The sequence below is a fragment of the Coturnix japonica genome, chromosome 10, assembly GCF_054131305.1.
Source record: "Coturnix japonica strain WE chromosome 10, WE-NBRP24, whole genome shotgun sequence".
Lineage (NCBI taxonomy): Eukaryota > Metazoa > Chordata > Aves > Galliformes > Phasianidae > Coturnix > Coturnix japonica.
In genome coordinates, this window is record NC_140672.1 from 5,652,888 (window position 1) to 5,678,907 (window position 26,020).

Here is a 26,020-nt window from a genome sequence, read left to right on the forward strand (position 1 = left end):
GACCCCCAGCTGTAGCCCAGTGTGTTTCAGACACCTTTTCTTTGTATGCTCTTCCACGCGGTCCCAGAGGGGTGCTGCATGTGGCCAGGAGGGAGCATTTGTAAAGCTGCCGAGTGCTAGGCTCCAGGTCACCCTGGCCCCTCTATAGCTTTGGCGATCAAGGCCTGAGTCTCCCATCCTGTTACCTGGCCCCTTCCCTGGCCCCTTCCCTGTCACTAAGGGAGAGGAAGATCACAGCATGCAATGGGAACAACCCTCTTCTGTTCTTTCTTCTAGATGATGACATTGGTACTCCTTCCTCAGATGACTGGAAGGAGACTGCTTTTGTGCCTCAGGGGAAACTCCGAGGTAAGTTGTGAGTGTCTGTTTCCTTGGAAGTCGAAAAATTAGTGCTATAATAGCTTATTTGGGTACGTAAGGCTCTCCAAAGGTCTTTCAAGTCTCTTTGTGCTTTGAAGGTCGTACACAGATCAGTCATTAGTATTTCTTTACTTGGAGAATTGTCACATTTCAGTGGGAAGGCAGCCCTTGCCAGTCTTTGCTCCTATTCCTTTGCTGTTTGGGCCATGTCATTCCCTGACCTGCAGCCAGTCCTCACAGGTCACTGCAGGAAAAAAAACAAGGCAGACCCCAGTGCACAGCGGAAGCTCTCCTCACCTGTGTCTGATCACTCTTGTGCCTGCAGGCCCCTTTGGTGCATTTCGAAAGCAAAGTCGCGTCCCTGAGCCTGGGGTGGATGCCAGAGGTAAGTCACCAGTCTTCATCTCATGATCTTTGCTCATATTTGGTTGTGGAAGTTCAGGAGGGGTTCATCTTTTCACTGCCTGGTGATTTCTTCTCCATGAGAAGCTTGGGTAGTCACTGTTTCTTGGGTGCTGCATGCTCCCAGCATCCCGTTGACTTTGTCTCCATACATCAGAGATCTCCCCACTAAAAAAACCTTGAGGGGCCAAATGTTCTTCTATGCCTTCTCTGAAGATTGTTTTACATGGCCTGGAGAGAGTATCTGGAAAGCTGCTGAGTGCCAGCCAACTGCCCACCTGGCTTCTCTGCAGCTTTGCAACTTTTGACCCAGGTCTGAGTGCCATGTCATCACCTGAGCCCCTTCCAGTCACTGCAGGTCCCTAAGGAAGAGAGAAATTACAGCATACCATGTCATGAGATTTTACTTCCTTTGAGAGATGCCAGCTCACAGTCCTAATGTCAGCCAGGCGCGTCTGCAGGTGTGAGTGAGAATGCACACCTGTGTGTGTGTGCCCTGCCCTCGCACAATGCCCTGGTCCCATTCAGTGATGCCGTTATGCGTTTAGGTAAGCTGCAGTGTGTGGTGAAAAGTTCTCATTCTTTGGTTGCAAAAGTGCCTCCAGGGAAGGCCGTGCTAAATCCTTAGTTGTGCTGGAACCCCACAGGCATCCCAGGGGTGGCTGTTGTCGTTACTGACTTCACTGAAAAGACCGTTCAGTTTAATACCTTGTTTGTCTGAAAGTTATCTTAATGCTTTCTGTTTAGGTCCTGAGAAACAGAAAGAGGCCCTGGAAACAGGAAAATATCTGCAGACACTGCCCCCTCTGCTAATGAAAATCATGAAGGACAAAGCACGTGGTAGGTGTATTTCCGTCTGTTCCCTGAAAGGCTTGTGAAACTGAATTTCTAGAAATACATGTGGAGAAACTGCACCATCTTCCTGATGAGAAGCAGTTACTTACAGTCCCACTCCCTTACCTCCTTTCTAAAGAGACAGGTGGAGCACCTATGCGCTGGCTTGCATTTTGGAACGGCAGAGTTCGCACACTGACTGTCCCCCTGAGAGTAATAGAGGCCATGCACACAACAACTGTCACTCCAGGTAAGGGCCGCTCATAGAGCTCCGTGGCCGTGGTTAGAGGTTGCTCCCCTCCCACTGCAGCCAGTTCCCAGGGACTTAGGAACTTTGTCCTTTTGGGAACTAGGCCACCAGAACCACATTCAGCAGATAAGGAGAGGAAACATGACCCTCCATAGTACCTCCTGTGCACAGACCCTGCATTCCAGAGCTTGCTGTGCTTCCCCTGAGCCACCAGGCACAACAGCAGCCCGGAGCGGGATCCTTCCTGTGGTTGCTCTTGTCCATGTCACTCAAAACAGCAGCTGGTGAAACAGATCCACATTGTTTTTCCAGGTGCGGATGGTGAGGAACACGCAAATGCCGCAGACAATAATTTTATCGAGAAGTACTGCCTGGGATTCGGTGCAGCTATCTTCGTTACCATGCTGATGGCAATGTTTTCGTGCTATCGTCTTGTCCGACAACGGAGGCAGATAAACCAGTGAGTTCTTGTTCACCCCCAACCCCATCCTGCCCCCTCTCTTTACTATAGGGATCCTGTGAGCAAGGAGGCATTTCTAGTTAAAGCAGCATAGAGAAGCCAGTTAGTTGTTGCCTAACACTGTCTGAGATTGACACTGTCAGACATTTAACTGGCCTCGCCATTCCTGCTGCATGTTCTTACTGCTGGGCCTGAGACAGGCCCGGAGCTGAGAGTGACTCTATCATGCACTGTGAGGAAGGAGAGCAGGGGGTTCTCCTGTGCCCTCAGCACGTTTCTCTCCCTGCAGGCGCCTTGCTGAAGATGCTGCAGTCCAGCATATTGCCCGCAGCAACCTCACGCTTGGACAAACAGCTTGCTCGCCTCAGTGCGCCGCACAGAAAAGACGTGGCACAAACAACCGGTGCCTGTGCAGTGACAATCTGCCCACCAGCCGCAGAGCACCACCAGAGCGGCCCCTGCCAGGCCTGATGGCTGTCGGGCTCAGCTGCTCCCAGTGCAGCCCCCGTAGCCCACCAGCCCAGGCTCCGTGGCCCCTGGGAAGTACATCAGGCCCAGTGGCCCCTATCCACCTTGGGCATCAACACCTCTTTCAGGGGACAGGAGGGACCCACCTGGTTTGGAAGCTTGCAGTCATCGGCTAGCACCCAAACAGCAGCACCCTGGCATCAACACCACCCTCCCGTCCCCCACCACCATCCTTCAGGGGTTGGCAGTGGCTCCCTCAAAGTGTCACCCGCAGGCAGCCACTGCCTCAGGGAAGCCTGAGAGGCCTGTCAGCCTCCAGCACCATCTCTGCCCTCACCCTCCCCTCCACCATCCATCAGGGGATGGAAGCGACCCCAGCAGAGTATAGACCTGGGGACATCATCCAACAGACAGACGACCATTGCCTGGGGGAAGCCAACTGGCCCAGCAGCCCCCTGTCCCCCCCAGGAACTGTCACCAACTTTCCTTCACCATCCTTCAGGAGGTTGGAGCAGCCCCCACAGGGTGGCAGTTTGAGGGCATCATCCGACACCCAGAAAACCACAGCCAGGGGAAAGCATACCAGGCCCCACAGCTCCCAGCCCCCACAGCACCAACTCTGCCCTCCCGCTCCTCTCCTCCATCCTTCAGGATGTGGGAGTGGCCCCCCCCCACAGGGTCGGCATGGGGGCAACACCTGTAAAACCTCTGCCTGGAAAAAGTATGACAGGCCCAGCAGCCCCAAGATCCCCCCAGCACCACCTCTCTCTTCATGCTCCTCTCCACCATTGGTCAGGGGGTGGGAGCATCATCACTGGTCAACACAACAGGGGCTTCTTTCTTTAACATCCTTATTACACCTTCCGAACTGAGTATACCTTTTCTACAAAAATTCTCAGCACCACAGATGATCATATTCAAAACATCTATAACTATATGGAATATAGATATTGTAAATTAATTCAATAAAGTTCAACAACAAAACAAAATAACCAAGAAGCTGCTTCCTTCAAAAGGCAGAGTATTCTGACGAGGAGAAAACAGCAATACTAACATCACGTCACAGCGTTGCCATCAGGGCTCAAGCTAAGGCAGCCAGCTGACCAGGGCAGAACTTGTGTTAGATGCTGCTCAGTGACAACACCCAGAATGAAGTAGCAAGGATGTGAAGTGTAGGAGACTACTTGCGCTTATCACATTCTGTCTGCTGTAACAGCACTACTCAAAGATTTCTAATCGGGCCAAGATCTTTGTGAAGCAGCAGTTTGTTCATTACTGCCATCATGGCCGCACACCCCTACTGACTGTTGGGCAGGGCTGCAGTGGAGAACGCCCTCCACACGCAGTCCTGGGCAGGCAAGGGCTGTCGGTGCACAGTGCCACACGCTCCTTGCCATCTGCACACACGTGGGCTGGCTTTGCACTGCCAGGCACATCGTCTCGCCTGGGCACTGCAGGTCCTCGCTTGGTGGTATGCAGAGACAGCGGGGCCAACAGATGAAGTTATCTGTGTTGTGTGCAATACTTGTATGACTTGGGAGCTGACAATCCTTGTGGTTCTCTGTCCTGCTCCAATTTATAGGAAGGAGAGGAGGTCCATACGTGTATGCCTGAGCATGGTTCAAATGTTGGAGGACGGACGCTATTACGATTTAGGGTGATTAGGAAGGGAAGGCGGGCAATAGAAAAGAAAGGAAAAAGAATCAAGGAGTCTTTATAGGAAGCAAGAGGGAGAGAGAGTCGCCACCATGGATCTGACGTGTTTAGTAGTTCAGTCATTGATCTTCAGTAGTGGTGGGTCATCAGGAGTTGTTGTTCCGCTGACGATGACTGTGACCACGGCAACAGTTTCCAATGATAGTATAAACTTACAAATAAGTCCAACGTGGTTCAGTCAGCTCTCCTTGGTGTGACAGCTCAAATCCAAAATGGTTGAGTCAGCTCCCCTTGGAATGGCAGCTTCTGGCTCTGGGAACTCATCTGGACCTTGCCAGCAGACAAGAGGGAGCAGGGATGCCCACCTGCTTCTTGTTCTTCACAGGACACGATGGTATCATTCCCCAGTTTTCCCATACCAAGCTGGAGCCAGATCTTCTGCCAGTAAACACTTCTGAGCACCCTCTTCTGGAGGTGAACAGCTCTGGAGGAAGGTGCTTTCAAATGTCCACAAAGTGATGTTGATTGTCACACAGTAGCACCCATCACTTGCCTCCTCCATAAATCAGTTACAGTCTTGTTGGTGAACCTGAAGACAAAAGGTCAGCGCGCTGGGACAAACAGCCACACACCAGTATCACAGAGTCACAGAATGACCCAGGTTGGAAGGGACCTCATGGATCATGAAGAACAAACCCCCCTGCCTGGCAGGGCCACCAAACATACACCTTTACTAGATCAGGTTGCCCAGGGCCCTGTCCAACCTGGCCCTGAACACCTCCAAGGACGGGGCATCCACAACCTCCCTGGGCAGCCTGTTCCAGGGCCTAACCACTCTCCTAGTAAACAACTTTCCCTCTAACATCCAACCTAAATCTTCCCTCTTTCAACTTAAATCAGTTTCCCCTTGTCCTGCTATTACCAGCCCCCTCCTCATCCTATGTGGAACACCAGTGCCAGCAGTGCGGCCGCCATTTTAGAACCCTCTCCACGTCACCTTGGTCACCGCTGCTGCGCGCAACGCACTCGCCTCTGACAGCTGTGGCAGTTAGCAGCCATGTCGGCAGCTAAGAGGGCTAGGGTAGAAGTTTTCCCTGTTTCAGGCGGGAGGATGGAGCTGGGGGCCCTAGGAGTGAGAAGGAGGATGGGGCCCGCCATGACCACCAGGCAGAGGAGCCCCCCTGCAAAGGGGCACATGTGGGTCAGATCTATGAGGCAGGGGCTGAGGTGGGTCAGATCTATGGGGCAGCAGCTGCTGTGGGGTAGTTGTGGGTCAGATCTATGGGGCAGGATCTGCTCTGGGGCACATGTGGGTGAGATCTATGGGGCAGGAGCTGCTGTGGGGTAGATGTTGGTCAGATCTATGGGGCAGGAGTAGCTGTGGGGGTGCTGTGGGTCAGATCTGTGGGACAGGAGCTGCTGTGTAGCTCATGTGGTTGAGATCTATGGGGCAGGAGCTGCTGTGGGGAAGACGTGGGTCAGATCTATGGGGCAGGAGCTGCTGTGGGGGTGCTGTGTGTCAGATCTATGGGGCAGGAGCTTCTGTGGGGTAGATGTGGGTCAGATCTATGGGACTGGAGCTGCTGTGGGTCTGATGGGGGCTAGATCTATGGGGCAGGAGCTGCTGTGGGGGTGATGTGTGTCAGATCTATGGGGCAGGAGATGCTATGGCGCTGATGTTGGTAAGATATATGGGGCAGGAGCTGCTGTGGGGTAGATGTGGGTCTGATCTATGGGGCAGGAGCTGTTGTGGGTCCGATGAGGGTCAGATCTATGGGGCGGGAGCTGCTGTGTGGCTGATGTGAGTCTGATCTATGGAGCAGGAGCTTCTTTGGGGATGATGTGGGTCAGATCTATGGGGCGGGAGCTGTTCTGGGGCAGATGTGGGTGAGATCTATGTGGCAGGAGCAGCTGTCAGTCAGATCTATGGGGTTGGAGCTCCTAAGGGGCAGATGTGGGTCGGATCTATGGGGCAGGAGCTGCTGTGGGGCTGGTGTTGGTCAGATCTGTGGGGCGGGAGCTTCTGTTTTGCTGCTGAGGGTCAGATCTATGGGGCAGGAGCTGCTGTGGGGACTATGTGGGTCAGATCTGCGGGACAGGAGCTGCTGTGGAGCTCATGTTGTTGAGATTTATGGGGCAGGCGTTGCTGTGGATCTGATATGGGTCAGATATATGGGGCAGGAGCAGCTTTGGGGCAGATGTGGGTCAGATCTATGGGGCAGGAGCTGCAGTGGGGCAGATGTGAGTCAGATCTATGGTGCAGGAGCTGCTGTGGGGTAGATCTATGGGGCAGGAGCTGTTGTGAGGCTGATGATGGTCTGATCTATAAGGCAGGAGCTGCTGTGGGGCGCATGTGGGTCAGATGTATGGGGCAGGAGCTGCTGTGTGGCTGATGTGGGTCAGATCTATGGGTCAGCAGCTGCTGTGGGTCTGATGTGGGTCAGATCTATGGGGCAGGAGCTGCTGTGGGGCAGATGTGGGTCAGATCTATGAAGCAGGAGCTGCTGTGGGGCTGATGATGGTCTGATCTATAAGGCAGGAGCTGCTGTGGGGTAGATCTATGGGGCAGGAGCTGTTGTGAGGCTGATGCGGGTCAGATCTATGGGGCAGGAGCTGCTGTGGGGCTGGTGTGGGTCAGATCAATGGGGCAGGAGCTGCTCTGGGGCACATGTTGGTCAGATCTATGGGGCAGGAGCTGCTGTGGGTCAGATCTACTGGGCAGGAGTTGCTGTGGGGCAGATGTGGGTCAGATCTATGGGGCAGGAGCTCCTGTGGGGCACATGTATATCAAATCTTTGGGGCAGGAGCAGTTGTGGGGATGATGTGTGTCAGATCTATGGAACAGGTGCTGCTGTGGGTTTATGTGGGTCAGATCAATGGGGCAGGTGCCGCTGTGTGGCTGATCTACGGGACAGGAGCTGCTGTGTGGCTGATGAGGTTCAAATCTACGGGACAGGAGCTGCTGTGGGGCTCAGAGGGGACAGATCTATGAGGCAGGAGCTGCTGTGGGTCTGATCTATGGGTCAGGAGCTGCTGTGGGGCTGATGAGGGTCAGATCTATGGGGAGGAATCTGCGGTGGGGCTGATGTGGGTCTGATCTATGGGGCAGGAGCTGCTGTGGGTCAGATCTATGGGGCAGGATCTGCAGTGGGGCTGATGTGGGTCTGATCTATAGGGCAGGAGCTGCTGTGGGTCAGATCTATGGGGCAGGATCTGCTGTGGGTCATATGAGGGTCAGATCTATGAGTTAGGAGCTGCTGTGGGTCAGATCTATGGGGCAGGAGCTGCTAAGGGGCACATGTTGGTCAGATCTATGAGGCTGGGGCTGAGGTGGGTCATATCTATGGGGCAGGAGCTGCTGTGGGGCTGATGTGTGTCAGATGTACGGAACAGGTGCTGCTGTGGGGCTTATGTGGGTCAGATTGATAGGGAAGGAGCTGCTGTGGGGCAGGTGTGTGTCATATCTATGGGGCAGGAGCTGCTGTGAGGCAGGTGTGTGTCAGATCTATGGGGCAGGAGCTGCTGTGGGGCAGATGTGTGTCAGATCTATGGGGCAGGAGCTGCTGTGGGGCAGGTGTGTGTCAGATCTATGGGGCAGGAGCTGCTGTGGGGCAGGTGTGTGTCATATCAATGGGGCAGGAGCTGCTGTGGGGCAGGTGTGTGTCAGATCTATGGGGCAGGATCTGCTGTGGGGCTGGTGTGGGTCAGATCTATGGGGCAGGAGCTGGTGAGGGGCTGATGTGGGTCAGATCTATGGGGCAGGAGCTGCTGTGGGGCAGATGTGGGTCTGATCTATGGGGCAGGAGCTGCAGTGGGGCAGATGTGGGTCAGATCTATGGGGCAGGAGCTGCTGTGGGGGCTATGTGGGTCAGATCTGTGGGACAGGAGCTTCTGTGGGGCTCATGTGGTTGAGATCTATGGGGCAGGCGTTGCTGTGGTGCTGATGTGGTTCAGATATATGGGGCAGGAACTGCTGTGGTGCTGATGTGGGTCAGATATATGGGGCAGAAGCTGCTGTGGGGCAGATGTGGGTCTGATCTATGGGGCAGGAGCTGCAGTGGGGCAGATGTGAGTCAGATCAATGGGGCAGGAGCTGCTGTGGGGATGATGAGGGTCAGATCTATGGGGCAGGAGCTGCTGTGGGGAAGATCTATGGGGCAGGAGCTGTTGTGAGGCTGATGATGGTCTGATATATAAGGCAGGAGCTGCTGTGGGGCGCATGTGGGTCAGATGTATGGGGCAGGAGCTGCTGTGGGGCTGATGCGGGTCAGATCTATGGGGCAGGAGCTGCTGTGGGGCTGATGAGGGTCAGATCTATGGGGCAGGATCTGCGGTGGGGTGATGTGGGTCTGATCTATGGGGCAGGAGCTGCTGTGGGTCAGATCTATGGGGCAGGATCTGCTGTGGGTCATATGAGGGTCAGATCTATGAGTTAGGAGCTGCTGTGGGTCAGATCTTTGGGGAAGGAGCTGCTAAGGGGCACATGTTGGTCAGATCTATGAGGCAAGGGCTGAGGTGGGTCATATCTATGGGGCAGGAGCTCATGTGGGGCTGATGTGTGTCAGATCTACGGAACAGGTGCTGCTGTGGGGCTTATGTGGGTCAGATCGATAGGGAAGGAGCTGCTGTGGGGCAGGTGTGTGTCATATCTATGGGGCAGGAGCTGCTGTGGGGCAGGTGTGTGTCAGATCTATGGGGCAGGAGCTGCTGTGGGGCAGATGTGTGTCAGATCTATGGGGCAGGAGCTGCTGTGGGGCAGGTGTGTGTCAGATCTATGGGGCAGGAGCTGCTGTGGGGCAGGTGTTTGTCAAATCTATGGGGCAGGAGCTGCTGTGGGGCTGGTGTGGGTCAGATCAATGGGGCAGGAGCTGGTGAGGGGCTGATGTGGGTCTGATCTATGGGGCAGGAGCTGCAGTGGGGCAGATGTGAGTCAGATCAATGGGGCAGGAGCTGCTGTGGGGCTGATGCGGGTCAGATCTATGGGGCAGGAGCTGCTGTGGGGCTGATGAGGGTCAGATCTATGGGGCAGGATCTGCGGTGGGGTGATGTGGGTCTGATCTATGGGGCAGGAGCTGCTGTGGGTCAGATCTATGGGGCAGGATCTGCTGTGGGTCATATGAGGGTCAGATCTATGAGTTAGGAGCTGCTGTGGGTCAGATCTTTGGGGAAGGAGCTGCTAAGGGGCACATGTTGGTCAGATCTATGAGGCAAGGGCTGAGGTGGGTCATATCTATGGGGCAGGAGCTCATGTGGGGCTGATGTGTGTCAGATCTACGGAACAGGTGCTGCTGTGGGGCTTATGTGGGTCAGATCGATAGGGAAGGAGCTGCTGTGGGGCAGGTGTGTGTCATATCTATGGGGCAGGAGCTGCTGTGGGGCAGGTGTGTGTCAGATCTATGGGGCAGGAGCTGCTGTGGGGCAGATGTGTGTCAGATCTATGGGGCAGGAGCTGCTGTGGGGCAGGTGTGTGTCAGATCTATGGGGCAGGGGCTGCTGTGGGGCAGGTGTGTGTCATATCTATGGGGCAGGAGCTGCTGTGGGGCAGGTGTTTGTCAAATCTATGGGGCAGGAGCTGCTGTGGGGCTGGTGTGGGTCAGATCAATGGGGCAGGAGCTGGTGAGGGGCTGATGTGGGTCTGATCTATGGGGCAGGAGCTGCAGTGGGGCAGATGTGAGTCAGATCAATGGGGCAGGAGCTGCTGTGGGGATGATGAGGGTCAGATCTATGGGGCAGGAGCTGCTGTGAGGCTGATGATGGTCTGATCTATAAGGCAGGAGCTGCTGTGGGGCGCATGTGGGTCAGATGTATGGGGCAGGAGCTGCTGTGGTGCACATGTTGGTCACATCTATTCGGCAGGAGCTGCTGTGGGTCAGATCTACTGGGCAGGAGCTGCTGTGGGGCTGATGAGGGTCAGATCTATGGGGCAGGATCTGCGGTGGGGTGATGTGGGTCTGATCTATGGGGCAGGAGCTGCTGTGGGTCAGATCTATGGGGCAGGATCTGCTGTGGGTCATATGAGGGTCAGATCTATGAGTTAGGAGCTGCTGTGGGTCAGATCTTTGGGGAAGGAGCTGCTAAGGGGCACATGTTGGTCAGATCTATGAGGCAAGGGCTGAGGTGGGTCATATCTATGGGGCAGGAGCTCATGTGGGGCTGATGTGTGTCAGATCTACGGAACAGGTGCTGCTGTGGGGCTTATGTGGGTCAGATCGATAGGGAAGGAGCTGCTGTGGGGCAGGTGTGTGTCATATCTATGGGGCAGGAGCTGCTGTGGGGCAGGTGTGTGTCAGATCTATGGGGCAGGAGCTGCTGTGGGGCAGATGTGTGTCAGATCTATGGGGCAGGAGCTGCTGTGGGGCAGGTGTGTGTCAGATCTATGGGGCAGGAGCTGCTGTGGGGCAGGTGTTTGTCAAATCTATGGGGCAGGAGCTGCTGTGGGGCTGGTGTGGGTCAGATCAATGGGGCAGGAGCTGGTGAGGGGCTGATGTGGGTCTGATCTATGGGGCAGGAGCTGCAGTGGGGCAGATGTGAGTCAGATCAATGGGGCAGGAGCTGCTGTGGGGCTGATGCGGGTCAGATCTATGGGGCAGGAGCTGCTGTGGGGCTGATGAGGGTCAGATCTATGGGGCAGGATCTGCGGTGGGGTGATGTGGGTCTGATCTATGGGGCAGGAGCTGCTGTGGGTCAGATCTATGGGGCAGGATCTGCTGTGGGTCATATGAGGGTCAGATCTATGAGTTAGGAGCTGCTGTGGGTCAGATCTTTGGGGAAGGAGCTGCTAAGGGGCACATGTTGGTCAGATCTATGAGGCAAGGGCTGAGGTGGGTCATATCTATGGGGCAGGAGCTCATGTGGGGCTGATGTGTGTCAGATCTACGGAACAGGTGCTGCTGTGGGGCTTATGTGGGTCAGATCGATAGGGAAGGAGCTGCTGTGGGGCAGGTGTGTGTCATATCTATAAGGCAGGAGCTGCTGTGGGGCAGGTGTGTGTCAGATCTATGGGGCAGGAGCTGCTGTGGGGCAGATGTGTGTCAGATCTATGGGGCAGGAGCTGCTGTGGGGCAGGTGTGTGTCAGATCTATGGGGCAGGGGCTGCTGTGGGGCAGGTGTGTGTCATATCTATGGGGCAGGAGCTGCTGTGGGGCAGGTGTTTGTCAAATCTATGGGGCAGGAGCTGCTGTGGGGCTGGTGTGGGTCAGATCAATGGGGCAGGAGCTGGTGAGGGGCTGATGTGGGTCTGATCTATGGGGCAGGAGCTGCAGTGGGGCAGATGTGAGTCAGATCAATGGGGCAGGAGCTGCTGTGGGGATGATGAGGGTCAGATCTATGGGGCAGGAGCTGCTGTGAGGCTGATGATGGTCTGATCTATAAGGCAGGAGCTGCTGTGGGGCGCATGTGGGTCAGATGTATGGGGCAGGAGCTGCTGTGGTGCACATGTTCGTCACATCTATTCGGCAGGAGCTGCTGTGGGTCAGATCTACTGGGCAGGAGCTGCTGTGGGGCAGATGTGGGTCAGATCTATGGGGCAGGAGCTCCTGTGGGGCACATGTATATCAAATCTTTGGGGCAGGAGCAGTTGTGGGGATGATGTGTGTCAGATCTACGGAACAGGTGCTGCTGTGGGTTTATGTGGGTCAGATCAATGGGGCAGGAGCTGCTGTGTGGCTGATGAGGTTCAAATCTACGGGACAGGAGCTGCTGTGGGGCTCAGGTGGGACAGATCTATGAGGCAGGAGCTGCTGTGGGTCTGATCTATGGGTCAGGAGCTGCTGTGGGGCTGATGAGGGTCAGATCTATGGGGCAGGATCTGCGGTGGGGCTGATGTGGGTCTGATCTATGGGGCAGGAGCTGCTGTGGGTCAGATCTATGGGGCAGGATCTTCGGTGGGGCTGATGTGGGTCTGATCTTTGGGGCAGGAGCTGCTGAGGGTCAGATCTATGGGGCAGGATCTGCTGTGGGTCATATGAGGGTCAGATCTATGAGTTAGGAGCTGCTGTGGGTCAGATCTATGGGGCAGGAGCTGCTAAGTGGCACATGTTGGTCAGATCTATGAGGCAGGGGCTGAGGTGGGTCATATCTATGGGGCAGGAGCTGCTGTGGGGCTGATGTGTGTCAGATCTACGGAACAGGTGCTGCTGTGGGGCTTATGTGGGTCAGATCAATAGGGAAGGAGCTGCTGTGGGGCAGGTGTGTGTCATATCTATGGGGCAGGAGCTGCTGTGGGGCAGGTGTGTGTCAGATCTATGGGGCAGGAGCTGCTGTGGGGCAGATGTGTGTCAGATCTATGGGGCAGGAGCTGCTGTGGGGCAGGTGTGTGTCAGATCTATGGGGCAGGAGCTGCTGTGGGGCAGATGTGTGTCATATCTATGGGGCATGAGCTGCTGTGGAGCAGGTGTGTGTCAGATCTATGGGGCAGGAGCTGCTGTGGGGCTGGTGTGGGTCAGATCTATGGGGCAGGATCTGGTGTGGGGCTGATTTGGATCAGATCTATGGGGCAGGAGCTGCTGTGGGGTAGATGTTGGTAAGATCTATGGGGCAGGAGTATCTGTGGGGCATATGTGAGTCAGATGTATGCGGCAGGAGCTACTGTAGTGCAGATGTGGGTCAGATCAATGGGGCAGGAACTGCTGTGGGGCTGATGTGGGTCAGATCTATGGGGCAGGAGCTGCTGTCGAGGTGCTGAGTGTCAGATCTATGGGGCTGGAGCTTCTGTGGGGTAGATGTGGGTCAGATCTATGGGGCAGGAGCTGCTGTGGTGATGATGAGGGTCAGATCTATGGGGCAGGAGCTGCTGTGGGGAAGATCTATGGGGCAGGAGCTGTTGTGAGGCTGATGATGGTCTGATATATAAGGCAGGAGCTGCTGTGGGGCTGATGCAGGTCAGATCTATGGGGCAGGAGCTGCTCTGAGGCACATGTGGGTCAGATATATGGGGCAGGAGCTGCAGTGGTGCTGATGTTGTTCTGATCTATGAGACAGGTTCTGCTGTGGGGCAGATGTGAGTCAGATCAATGGGGCAGGAGCTGCTGTGGGGATGATGAGGGTCAGATCTATGGGGAAGGAGCTGTTGTGAGGCTGATGATGGTCTGATCTATAAGGCAGGAGCTTCTGTGGGGCGCATTTGGGTCAGATGTATTGGGCAGGAGCTGCTGTGGGGCACATCTGGGTCAGATGTATGGGGAAGGAGCTGCTGTGTGGCTGATGTGGGTCAGATCTATGGGGCAGGAGCTGCTGTGGTGCTGATGTTGTTCTGATCTATGAGACAGGAGCTGCTGTGGGGCAGATGTGGGTCAGATTTTTAGGGCAGAAGGCTCTGTGGGGCTGATGTGGGTCAGATCGATGGGGCAGAAGATGCTGTGTGGCTGATGGGCGTCAGATCTATGGGGCAGAAGATGGTGTGGGGCTAATGTGGGTCAGATCTATGGTGTAGGAGCTGCTGTGGGGCACATGTTGGTCAGATCTATGGGGCAGGAGCTGCTGTGGGGCAGATGTGGGTCAGATCTATGTGGCAGGAGCTGCTGTGGGGCAGATCTCTTGGACAGGAGCTGCTCTGGGGCACATTTTGGTCAGATCTATGGGGCAGGAGCTGCTGTGGTGTAGCTGAGGGTCAGATCTATGGGGCAGGAGCTGCTGTGGGGCCTATGTGGGTCAGATCTGTGGGGCAGGACCTGCTGTGGGGCTCATGTGGTTGAGATCTATGGGGCAGGCATTGCTGTGGATCTGATATGGGTCAGATATATGGGGCAGGAGCTGCTATGGGGCAGATGTGGGTCAGATCTGTGGGGCAGGAGCTGTTGTGAGGCTGATGATGGTCTGATCTATAAGGCAGGAGCTGCTGTGGGGCGCAAGTGGGTCAGATGTACGGGGCAGGAGCTGCTGTGTGGCTGATGCGGGTCAGATCTATGGGGCAGGAGCTGCTGTGGGGCAGGTGTGGGTCAGATGTATGGGGCAGGAGCTGCTGTGGGGCACATGTGGGTCAGATCTATGGGGCAGGAGCTGCTGTGGGGCAGATGTGGGTCAGATCTATGGGCAGGAGCTGCTTTGGGGCAGATGTGGGTCAGATCTATGGGGCAGGAGCTGCTGTGGGGCTGATGATGGTCTGATCTATAAGGCAGGAGCTGCTGTGGGGTAGATCTATGGGGCAGGAGCTGTTGTGAGGCTGATGCAGGTCAGATCTATGGGGCAGGAGCTGCTGTGGGGCTGGTGTGGGTCAGATCAATGGGGCAGGAGCTGCTCTGGGGCACATGTTGGTCAGATCTATGGGGCAGGTGCTGCTGTGGGTCAGATCTACTGGGCAGGAGCTGCTGTGGGGCAGATTTGGGTCAGATCTATGGGGCAGGAGCTCCTGTGGGCACATGTATATCAAATCTTTGGGGCAGGAGCAGTTGTGAGGATGATGTGTGTCATATCCATGGAACAGGTGCTTCTGTGGGTTTATGTGGGTCAGATCAATGGGGCAGGAGCTGCTGTGTTGCTGATGAGGTTCAAATCTACGGGACAGGAGCTGCTGTGGGGCTCAGGGGGGACAGATCTATGAGGCAGGAGCTGCTGTGGGTCTGATCAATGGGTCAGGAGCTGATGTGGGGCTGATGAGGGTCAGATCTATGGGGCAGGATCTGCGGTGGGGCTGATGTTGGTCTGATCTATGGGCAGGAGCTGCTGTGGGGCAGATGTGGGTCAGATCTATGGGGAGGAGCTGCTTTGGGGCAGATGTGTGTCAGATCTATGGGTTAGGTGCTGCTGTGGAGCTGATGTTGGTAAGATCTATGGGGCAGGAGCTGCTGTGGGGTATATGTGGGTTATATCTGTGGGGCAGGAGCTGCTCTGTTGCTGCTGAGGGTCAGATCTATGGGGCAGAAGATGCTGTGGGGATGATGAGGGTCAGATCTATGGGGCAGGAGCTGCTGTGGTGCTGATTGGGATCAGATCTATGGGGCAGGAGCTGTTCTGTGGCTGATTTGGGTCAGATTTTTAGGGCAGAAGGCTCTGTGGGGCAGATGTGGGTCAGATCGATGGGGCAGAAGATGCTGTGGGGTTGATGGGCGTCAGATCTATGGGGCAGGAGCTGCAGTGGGGCAGATGTGAGTCAGATCAATGGGGCAGGAGCTGCTGTGGGGATGATGAGGGTCAGATCTATGGGGCAGGAGCTGTTGTGAGGCTGATGATGGTCTGATCTATAAGGCAGGAGCTTCTGTGGGGCACATTTGGGTCAGATGTATGGGGCAGGAGCTGCTGTGGGGCACATGTGGGTCAGATGTATGGGGAAGGAGCTGCTGTGTGGCTGATGTGGGTCAGATCTATGGGGCAGGAGCTGCTGTGGTGCTGATGTTGTTCTGATCTATGAGACAGGAGCTGCTGTGGGGCAGATGTGGGTCAGATTTTTAGGACATAAGGCTCTGTGGGGAAGATGTGGGTCAGATCGATGGGGCAGAAGATGCTGTGGGGCTAATGTGGGTCAGATCTATAAGGCAGGAGCTGCTGTGGGGCACATGTTGGTCAGATCTATGGGGCAGGAGCTGCTGTGGGGCAGATGTGGGTCAGATCTATGTGGCAGGAGCTGCTGTGGGGCTGATCTCTTGGACAGGAGCTGCTCTGGGGCACATTTTGGTCAGATCTATGGGGCAGGAGCTGCTGTGGTGTAGATGTGGGTCAGATCTCTGGGACTGGAGCTGCTGTGGGTCTGATGGGGCTAGATCTATGGGGCTGGAGCTGCTGTGGGGGTGATGTGGGTCCGATCTATGGGGCAGAAGCTGCTGTTTGGCTGATGTGGGTCTGATCTATGGGGCAGGAGCTTCTTTGGGGCTGATGTGGGTCAGATCTATGGGGCGGGAGCTGCTGTGCGTCTGATGTGGGTCAGATCTATGTGGAGAATGTTTATGCAGAATGGCTTCATGAGAAAGGACATGATGAGATTCCACTAGTTAAATTGTAAAAGAATGAACGTGATTAAAGACAAAGACGGTCTATCCTAGGGCCGATCACGGGCTAAGCAGCTATGGAGAAATCAGGATGTGAAAAGACAGGGTATGTAGCTAAAGACGAAATATGTATCTAGAGGCAAGGACGGCCTGAGGGAAAAGCAAGATGTGTAGCAAGGTGTAGACAGAGCTGCAAAGAAAAAGTATCCATAAGACTAACCACAAAGGTCAGATGAAGTAATGTGTAACCCACCAATCCTGAGCTTTACTTCTGCAATATGCATGAACTTATTACTGATTGTATAAATGAGATGCTGTAACACCTAATAAACGAGACTTGTTGACCATGATAGCATGAGACTTGTCTCCCGCGGTTACTTCCAACAAAGCTGTGTTACAGAAAGGCAGAATTTCTATACGTCCTTATCAAACTAGTTTTTTCTTCTTTTAGTTTGACTCCTGACTTTAACTTTGAAATCAGACAAAGACCTTACAGTAGCAGACGTATCTGATGAAGAATTCACCATTTGTTTACTGTTACAGCATGAAATGATTTGTAAAATGAGTACAGAGCAGGTAAAGAACATCTACCATGTGAAATCAAGGATCATCCATTCCTGCCCTAAACACACACTTATTCACCGAAAAAATTCTCCCTCTACATATCCAAAAGCTGATTTTAACAGAAATCAGAGCATAGACAGAAACACACAATCAAAATTAAAATGTTTCTTTGTGAGTCATTATGAAGTTAATAAAACATTTAATAAACACAGTGAGTCCGAGCTTCAGAGATGCTATGTGTTTTTATTTATTTATCTAGCCGGAAGAATGTACACACACATTTCCTTGGACTGTGGTATTGAGAGATACACTTAAAGCAATCAAGCTGAAGTATAACAGAAGTATATCTAAAGCACCTTTCTTGAAGGACGGCAGGATCACTGAGGATAAGATAATACAGAGCCATAAATGAGAAGGATCAGAAGGACCAACCAAGCTGTATAGCATTTCAGAGTGTAGCTGGTTCTTAGAGGAACGAATGACTCTATGGTTCTATGATTCTGTGACTTAAGGTTGGAAAAGACCACTGAAGGTCATCTAGTTCAACCATCAACCCACTCCCAGCATGCCCACTATGTCCCTCAGAGCCACATCTACACGTTTCTTGGACGTCTGCAGGGATGGTGATTCCACCATCACCCTGGGCAAACCTTTCCAATACCTAATGACTATTTTTGAGAAGTTGTTTCTCCGAACATCCAGTAGAACCTCTCCTGGCACAACTCTAAGCCACTCCCTCTTGTCCTGTCACTAGTTACACACAAAAAGAGGTTGAACCTCACCTCACCACAACCCCCCTTCAGGAAGTTGTAGAGAGCAATGAGGTCTCCCCCCAAGCCTCCTCTTCGCCGGACTAAATACCCCCAGCTTCCTCAGCTGCTCCTCACAAGACTTATGCTCCAGACCCCGCACCAGCCTCATTACCATTCTATGAACATGTGCCAGGGTCTTTCTTGTAGTGAGGGTGCCCAAAAATGAACACAGTACTCAAGTCACAGCTTCACCAGTGCCAAGTACTGAGAGATTATCACCTCCCTGGTCCTGCTGGCAACACTATTTCTGATACAAGCCAGGCCTTCTAGGCTACCAGGCACACTGCTGGCTCACATTCATCTGGCTGTCAACGAACACCACCAGAATCTAGATTCTAGCCACAAGCCTGCAAAATGGAGTGGCATGATATTGTGATCAAAGTGCAGTAGCTGGCACTTGACTTTGTTGAAGCTTATACAATTGCCTTCAGCTCACTGATCCAGCCAATTCAGATCCCTCTGTAAGGCCTTCCTACTCTCAGGCAAATCAACACTTCCTTCCAGCGAGGAGTCATCTGCAAACTCACTGGGGATACACTCAATCCCCCCATCCAGATCATCAATAAAGATATTAAACAGGACCTACCCCTATACTGACGCCTGGGGAAAAAAAAAAAAAAAAAAAAGTCAATTAATGAAGCTGGGAAACAGCACAACATTAGGCACCTCTTTGTATTCTAAGTGAGACAAGAAAGAATATTTTCCACTTTAAATTCACAGTATGTAATTAGCAACAGGATAATAGTTATCTATAAATACCTACAAAATCCTTTTACTGAAGGCTTGTTTTGTTCTGGAGACAAACCATCTGTGCATTCCACTCAGAATCTGTATTTACAAATGCTCTGACTTATGTCATTGATATCAGATCAAAAGAACCACAAGCTAAAAACTGCTAACAAAGATAAGAACCAGCTTAAGTCGATCTGCATATACTAAAAGTTTAACTCTCACTGGGTTAGTAGAAAAAAACTACAGTACTGGAATGTAGAGGATTTTACAGACACTTTACACCTGTGTTTTTAACTGTGTATCTGAAGCCCAGGCTGCCCAGCAAAGCCACCAGGTGGCACGAACACATAGTACCAGAGGTGCTTTCTCTCACCATCCCTCAGCAAAGGCACTGCCCCAAAACAAACTGTGCGATCAACCCACCAAATGACAGAAGCACAAAATCATTTATCTGAAATGAATCTGAAAATATCTGGCAAACCAATACCCTTCATAAAAAGAGGAACAGATGATTAAACAAAAAAATACATTCTATTTCCTCACAATTATTGGGTTCAACTTCAGGCATCTTTTTATTCACTCAACATATCCTTTAAAAATCAGGTCACAGTAGCAGCCCCTGTTTTGTTACACAAGATGAAGAGCAGTCATGCCCTGCCCAGCATTAGAGTTCTCATCACCTGTTAACTCATCTGCGAGCTCATATGCAGCAATAATGTATAGATCAATCAGGAAATTAAAAAACAAATAAAAAACCAGCAGGATGCCATAAATGTTGCACTGTTTCAGCAACAGGAGATAGTATTTACCTATTTGTGGCATTCGACTCTCTAAGACAAGATCAAACCATTTCAGAAACAATAAATGTCAAAAACCCTCTCAAATCTGTATCAAAGAGCATCAAGACCTCCAAAACATTGTACCCTAGAGCTTAAACTCTCAGGAAAGAAGATGACACATACATACAAGAAAATACTTTAAGGCTGTCAGAGAGAAGGCACCTACTACATTAAAGCATTGCAACTCGATCCTTGCAACACTGCAGTACTTGCAGTCTTTACAGTTAGCTGAATTCCATTTCTAGACCATCAGAAGAGCAGTAGAACAGGTGCCATTTGTAAACAGCGAGCTCTTCAGGAGTACAAGATGGATATTAACACTACCCAGCAAATGCATGCCTTGGGCAACAAATACATGAGCTCTACTTCACAGTGTCAATTGATGTGATATCTAAAGTATTCATAAATAATATCCACATATACTATTGGTTCCATTTAAATCTAATCAGAACTTGGTACAGTGTATATTAACAGTAATTGCAAAAACGGATTTCAAGTTAAATTTTTCAATACATGGTGCTTCTACAAGGAATATACTGATTACACCCTAAAACTTCAAATAGCATATCCATGCATCATTTAGATTGCTCAGAGGGATTAATAATTCTTTTGACAAATGAAATGGATGCGACAAAAGACAGAAATTACTAATTACAAAAGAACTTGACGTGCGTGAAAACAGAGGACACTCAAAGTCCATGATGTGTTAAATCGCCACTAAGATCATCACGTCCATCTATCAGAGACAAACATGAAATTTTATTGAATACTACACACCATACGTGTTTTGCATGTGTGTAATGGCCAGGGAGACCTGAGGGGGATCATGGGATCACATGGCTGAGGCCCCGCTCTGGTAGGAAACACCCATGCCAAGCACAGGAGATGTGGGGAAGGGAGAGGGCAGCGGCACTGGGAAAAGCCCAGAAACTTGAGCTGGGGCTGGAGCACGTGCTGCGGGTGAGGACGGCTCACTGTGATGACCCAGCAGTGGACTGCGGCATCGCTGTGAGACGGGCAGTGATGTACCCAAGCGAAGGTCAAGTGAAGGTGACGCCCAGCAGCTTGGCCAAGCCATGGTTGGAGACATCACCAGGCAACGGATTGTGACCCCATAGGCCACGCCGGCTTTGACGCGGGCGCAGCAGCTCAGCCCAGCAGCTCGTGCCTGGCCTCCGACCGAGCGTGTGTGCGAGGACTGGAGTGTGGACAGGGCGAGCTTTGGTGCTGGAAAGTGCTCTGGGTGCTGTTAGCACAGCTCCCAGCGGCCTTCTCAGAGCCATTTGTTCTTTCCCCGAGCCTGCCGGGAGCAGGCAGACGGGACATCCTAGAGAAAAAAGCGTGTGCAGCAGTACAGGTAGGCGGCACAGAGACTGGCAGCGGGGGGGCACAACTTGAGGGACCCTTCCCAGGCCGGAGTCTGACTAATGTCTCTTGTCCTCTTCCAGCGTGTCACCTGCTGCTGCTGCTGCAGCGTTAGTGCTGGGGAGCACGTTACCATCTCCCGCTCCCACTGGCCCACCGCAACTGGTGGAAGGATGGAGGCAGAGTTTGAGACCCGCTGCCCCGTGTGCCTGGAGAACTGGGACAGCGCAGCATACGCCATGCCTTGCTGCCACCAGTTCTGCTTCCGCTGCATCCAGCGGTGGACAAGCACCAGGCCCCAGTGTCCGCTGTGCAAACGGGATGTGAAGACCATCATTCACTCCGTGCAAGCGGACGACAACTACAAGGAGGTGGAGGTCAGACCAGCTGCACAGGCATCCGTTGCTACACGGAGACCCGCACTCCACCACGCAGCCCGGCCATGGCCTGCAGTGCCCACGCATCCTCTGGGCGGCCTCTCCCCTGCCACCTGGGCTTCCCTCTTCAGGGAGCAGCCGGCCCTGCTGCGGCCCCTGCGGTCCTGGCTGCGCCAGAACCTGCACCGCATCCTGGGCACCGAGGGGCCACAGGCAAATATCCTGGTTGACAGTGTCATCTGGGCCCTGCTCCTCGTAGGCTTGGCAGAGGGGATCCTGATAGAAATGCTGGATCCTGACCTGCACGGCCACACGGTGACCTTTGTGAGGCACTTCATCGCCTTTGCGGTGCGGAGGTGCAGCCGGGTGGCAGGCCGCTTCCTGGGCCTCAACATCCCCCCTGCTCCTGGGGCACAGGAGGCCACAGCAGCAGAGCCCAGAGCTGCCACACCAGAGGAGCCACCTGTCCCTGGCTCAGCACCCTCCAGCAGCCCTGCCAGCTCCAACAGGGACGAAATGCTGGGCAGGGCAACACAAGAGGTTCGTGGGCATCCCAGCCGCCCACACGGCAACCCTGCAACTGTCACCACAGAGCTGGCAGCGCCTCAGGAGGAGCCAGGAGAGCCTGTGGCAGGGCCCTCCGGCACCAGCCCACCTGAGGGGACCCGGCGAGCCCCGAAGAGGAAGGCCGGCGACTCACAGGCCTCAGCACCATCAAAGAAGAGGCCACCCCGCCGGCAGCAATAGAAGAGCCCATGGGGCAGCTGAGGAGGCTGGGGCCAGGCAGCACCTGGGACACACACTGGCCCCAACGGACCATTGTCATCACCGTCCAATTCAACCTCAAATAGAAAACAGAAAGACTGCAAACAATAAATTAACGTTGAAAACAATTGAAAAACAAAGTGTTGGTATTGAGTGTTGGTATTGATAACGGCACAGCTGTTGACGCTTCCCCATCCTTGACGCTCTCTCCCCTTTTTCCTACTGCCGTGCAACTGCTGCCACTGTTGCATTCCAGACACGAACCCCACGGGCTTCAGAGAGGGCAATGGCAAATCTCTGCTCCTGGGGACCAACATCCACAGGCCGTGCTACAGCTGGGGTCAGCCAGATGGAGCAGAACCACCAGTCCTGCTGGACACCAGGCTGAACCTGCAAGGAACCCACCCGGGCTGCCTTGCCGAACGTTGTCCTGGGCTGCGTGAGGCCAGGTGCCACCCGTGGGTGAAGGGCGGTTATCCCGCCCTCTGCTCAGCCCTGAGGAGGTCACAGCTGGAGCGCTGGGACCGCAGCTGGGCTACCCAGCACAGGGGATAACAACACACTTCTTCCCATTATGAGTGGACCATTCGCTTCTACCACTCCAGATCCGCAGCCCATCCCTGTACAACCGCTCTTAAGTAGGGACCTATACACTTCCTTCTTTGCAGGCATTTGAAATGTCTCTACAGAAGACAAAACCAGACAAAAATCTTTCCGTGCCTATCCACACCACGTTCCTAAGACAACACAGCTGGTTCTTAAACACGGTAGTACGTACCCTTGGTTTACTGCACATCTGGTGAACAGAAAGTTCTCCAGCCTCACTACGGAATAAAGAACTCCACCGTCATTCCCATGCTCCCTATGAAGCATACTGAGCTCCAACACTCACTCAGTCCCTCACTCAATCTTCCCCCTGCTAATGTTCTTCCATCTAATTCCACCTCACATCACAATACAAGCTGTCATAGCCTGGTGTACAGTCTCATCAAAGGGAACGCTGCTTGTTTGCCATCAGAATTCATTCAAAAATGAAACAATTCAACAACCATTAACCACTACTTCTCATATTACCTACAGGCAACAATGCCTGAAGAACTGGAGTGTCAGATGGCATGAAAGACATTAGAAGTTGGCTCGTAGGAATGAAAGAATTTCATGAGAGAACGGGGCTAATGACACAAGGAGCGCCATAGACATCAAAGATAACCACTGGAAGAACCGATGGGATTAATAACTCTTTTGACAAATGAAATGGATGCGACAAAAGACAGAAATTACTAATTACAAAAGAACTTGACGTGCGTGAAAACAGAGGACACTCAAAGTCCATGACGTGTTAAATCGCCACTAAGATCATCACGTCCATCTATCAGAGACAAACATGAACTTTTATTGAATACTACACGCCATACGTGTTTTGCATGTGTGTAATGGCCAGGGAGACCTGAGGGGGATCATGGGATCACATGGCTGAGGCCCCACTCTGGTAGGAAACACCCATGCCAAGCACAGGAGATGTGGGGAAGGGAGAGGGCAGCGGCACTGGGAAAAGCCCAGAAACTTGAGCTGGGGCTGGAGCACGTGCTGCGGGTGAGGACGGCTCACTGTGATGACCCAGCAGTGGACTGCGGCATTGCTGTGAGACGGGCAGTGATGTACCCAAGCGAAGGTCAAGCGAAGGTGACGCCCAGCAGCTTGGCCAAGCCATGGTTGGAGACATCACCAGGCAACAACGGATTGTGACCCCATTGGCCACGCCGGCTTTGACGCGGGCGCAGCAGCTCAGCCCAGCAGTTCGTGCCTGGCCTCCGACCGAGCATCTGTTTTCCCAACAGATGTCAGGATGGTTGAAGTCCCCCACCAGGACAAGAGTCTGTGAGCCAGACGCCTCACGCATCTGGAGCAAGAAAGCCTCATCAGCAGCCTCCCCTTGATCAGGTGGCCTGTAGTATACCCCTAATACCAGCTGACCTTTATTAGTCCCATCTCTAATCCTAACCCACAGGCTCTCAACCTGTTCTTGACTGTTTCTCATGGGGAGCTCCTCACAGTTTATCCAATCTCTGACATAAAGGGCGACTCCCCCAACCTTCCTACCTCGCCTATCTCTCCTAAAGAGCCTATAGCCATCGATGGTAGTATCCCAATTGTGGGAGTCATCCCACCATGTTTCTGTGATAGCAACAATGTCATAATTTTCAGAGTGCATCACAGTTTCCAGTTCCTCCTGCTTGTTACTCAGGCTCCCTGCATTAGTATAAAGGCACTTCAGCCGGTCCTTGCACTTTGCTGTGTTGAACCTCATTAGATTCACCTAGGCCAACCTCTCAGTTGAGCTCCCTCTGAATGGCATCCCTTCCTTCCACTGCGTCAGCCGTAACACTCAGCAAACAGCAGAGGGTGCACGCGATTGCATCATTGGTGTCACTGATAACCATGTAAAAAAGCACTGGTCCAAAGACAGATTCTTGGATGACACCACTTGTTATCGGCCTCCACCTGGACATCGAACCATGAATCACCACCCTCTGTCTGTGGCCTTTCAACCAATCCCTTATCCACCAGGTGGTCCACCTGTCAAATCCACATCCCTCCAGTTTAGAGATAAGGATGTGGTGGAGGGCCATGTCAAAGATCTTGCTCAAGTCCAGGTCAATGACATCTGTTACCTTCCTTTTGTCCACAAATGCCATCACTCCATCATAGAAGGCCACCAGACTGGTTCGGCATGGCCTTCCCCTGCTAAAGCCACGCTGGCTGTCTTGGATCACATGCTCATTCCTTATGTGATCAAGCATGTCTTTGAGGCGGATCTGTTCTTCACCATCTTCATCACAGTTACACATTTGAATCAAATAATTGGTGTTCCTGTCACGAAGAAAACCTCTTTATCTTCTACTCCTGCTGCACTTCTGTGCTTTCACCAGAAGCAAAGGGAGAGGCCACCTCCTAGATCCAAATTTTAAGAAACCAACACCCAATAGGTGTCATCTGAAGTAAAATAGCAGAGAAATTAAGATGACTCTTCTGCATCCAGCTTGGATCACTCCCTCACTCAGGCACACCACCATCAGATCAAGGAGATGCTGCCTTCAGCTTAGAGACTGTATGGGAAATCACAGCTTGAACCTCTGATTAATCACCTGAGGCAAGTGTTGGGTCAGCTGCGGGAGCACAGGTGAGAGTAATCTAGCTGTGCTCCCAGAAGGGGTGGACCTCGACTCAACCTCCTCTGAGACCTCATTTAAAGGCTGACCACCACTGAGGCAGCATCTCTTGGAGATTGCTCCCCAGTTGAGACTGCCTCAGCTTTCTGGTCAAGGTATCGATATTGGTGAGTTTCCCTTTGCTAATAACCTTTGACTATTTACCACCATCTTGGTTAACATCTTTTTATTAGCCACCCTTACAGAGACAATAAGGGTTTGGGCTTCCAAACTCTCAGCAAGCATTTGGATCAGCCAGCTTCCTGCCGAGGAGCCCCCTGCATCACTGCTGCCTATTCTGGTACTGGACCCGCAGATGCTTCAGAGCTCATTAGCATGGACTTCCTTCCTCCCCTCAGCAGCTGCTCCTGCGCTCACCTTCATTCCTACTCAGATACCGGCCGCTTCCAGCACCAGCTGACCTGCAATTCACAGAAAGGAAAGGTGGGAGTCATGCAAACGCACAAGCCCAAGGCTGCGTCACCACCACGTATGGCAGCCTCGGGAAGTCAGCTGAAACTACAGCCTTTGTCAGAATGGAGACAGGCACTGTCAATTCAGTGTGACCTCTGAACTCACTGCCACCATCAGAAATGGGCACTGAAATCGCTCACTTCACTGCAGCTGGTTACCTCCAAATTCTTTTGCTTTTGGGAAAATGCGGACACGGAATTGAAGGACACTAGAAAAATGACATCAACTTCATTGTAGGTGGTTAAGCAGGACTTGAGCAAGAAAAGCTTCTCAGCTCCTTGTAAGGCACTAAGTGATGGGATATATCCCATACCTGCAGAAATCCTGACCTCTGCCACAGGTGCCTGAGTGACACAAAAGTTGAGCTGCCCATTCAGAAGCACGTGGGGCAGGCCATGGAGCGGTTGGTTACATACCAACACATGAACAGGCACTTTCCCATTGGAAGGGAAATCCCTTCTCCCTGCCATGCCATGCCCACACCGCTCCTCAGGGCTGCACTGACAGCACAGACAGAATTGAAACATCTTTTGTC

At 52.9% G+C, this 26,020-nt stretch overlaps 1 protein-coding gene across 1 annotated transcript; it reads left to right on the top strand.

Annotated features, from left to right (window-relative positions):
• The first annotated feature begins 1,741 nt into the window (after positions 1 to 1,741).
• LOC146759179 (uncharacterized) lies at positions 1,742 to 3,763 on the top strand. The gene is made up of 3 exons (XM_085510599.1): positions 1,742 to 1,846; positions 2,159 to 2,306; positions 2,596 to 3,763. Exons 1-3 carry the CDS (start codon positions 1,753 to 1,755, stop codon positions 2,948 to 2,950), a joined length of 597 nt encoding a protein of 198 aa, XP_085366725.1. The 5' UTR covers positions 1,742 to 1,752; the 3' UTR covers positions 2,951 to 3,763.
• The last annotated feature ends 22,257 nt before the right edge of the window (positions 3,764 to 26,020 follow it).

What these genes read in the sequence shown, in the direction of transcription:
- LOC146759179 (XM_085510599.1), top strand. Translation starts at nt 1,753, where the DNA reads ATGCGCTGGCTTGCATTTTGGAACGGCAGAGTTCGCACACTGACTGTC. An exon ending in CACAACAACTGTCACTCCAG is followed by an intron (nt 1,847 to 2,158) that starts GTAAGGGCCGCT and finishes TTGTTTTTCCAG; the next exon opens with GTGCGGATGGTGAGGAACAC. An exon ending in CAACGGAGGCAGATAAACCA is followed by an intron (nt 2,307 to 2,595) that starts GTGAGTTCTTGT and finishes CTCTCCCTGCAG; the next exon opens with GCGCCTTGCTGAAGATGCTG.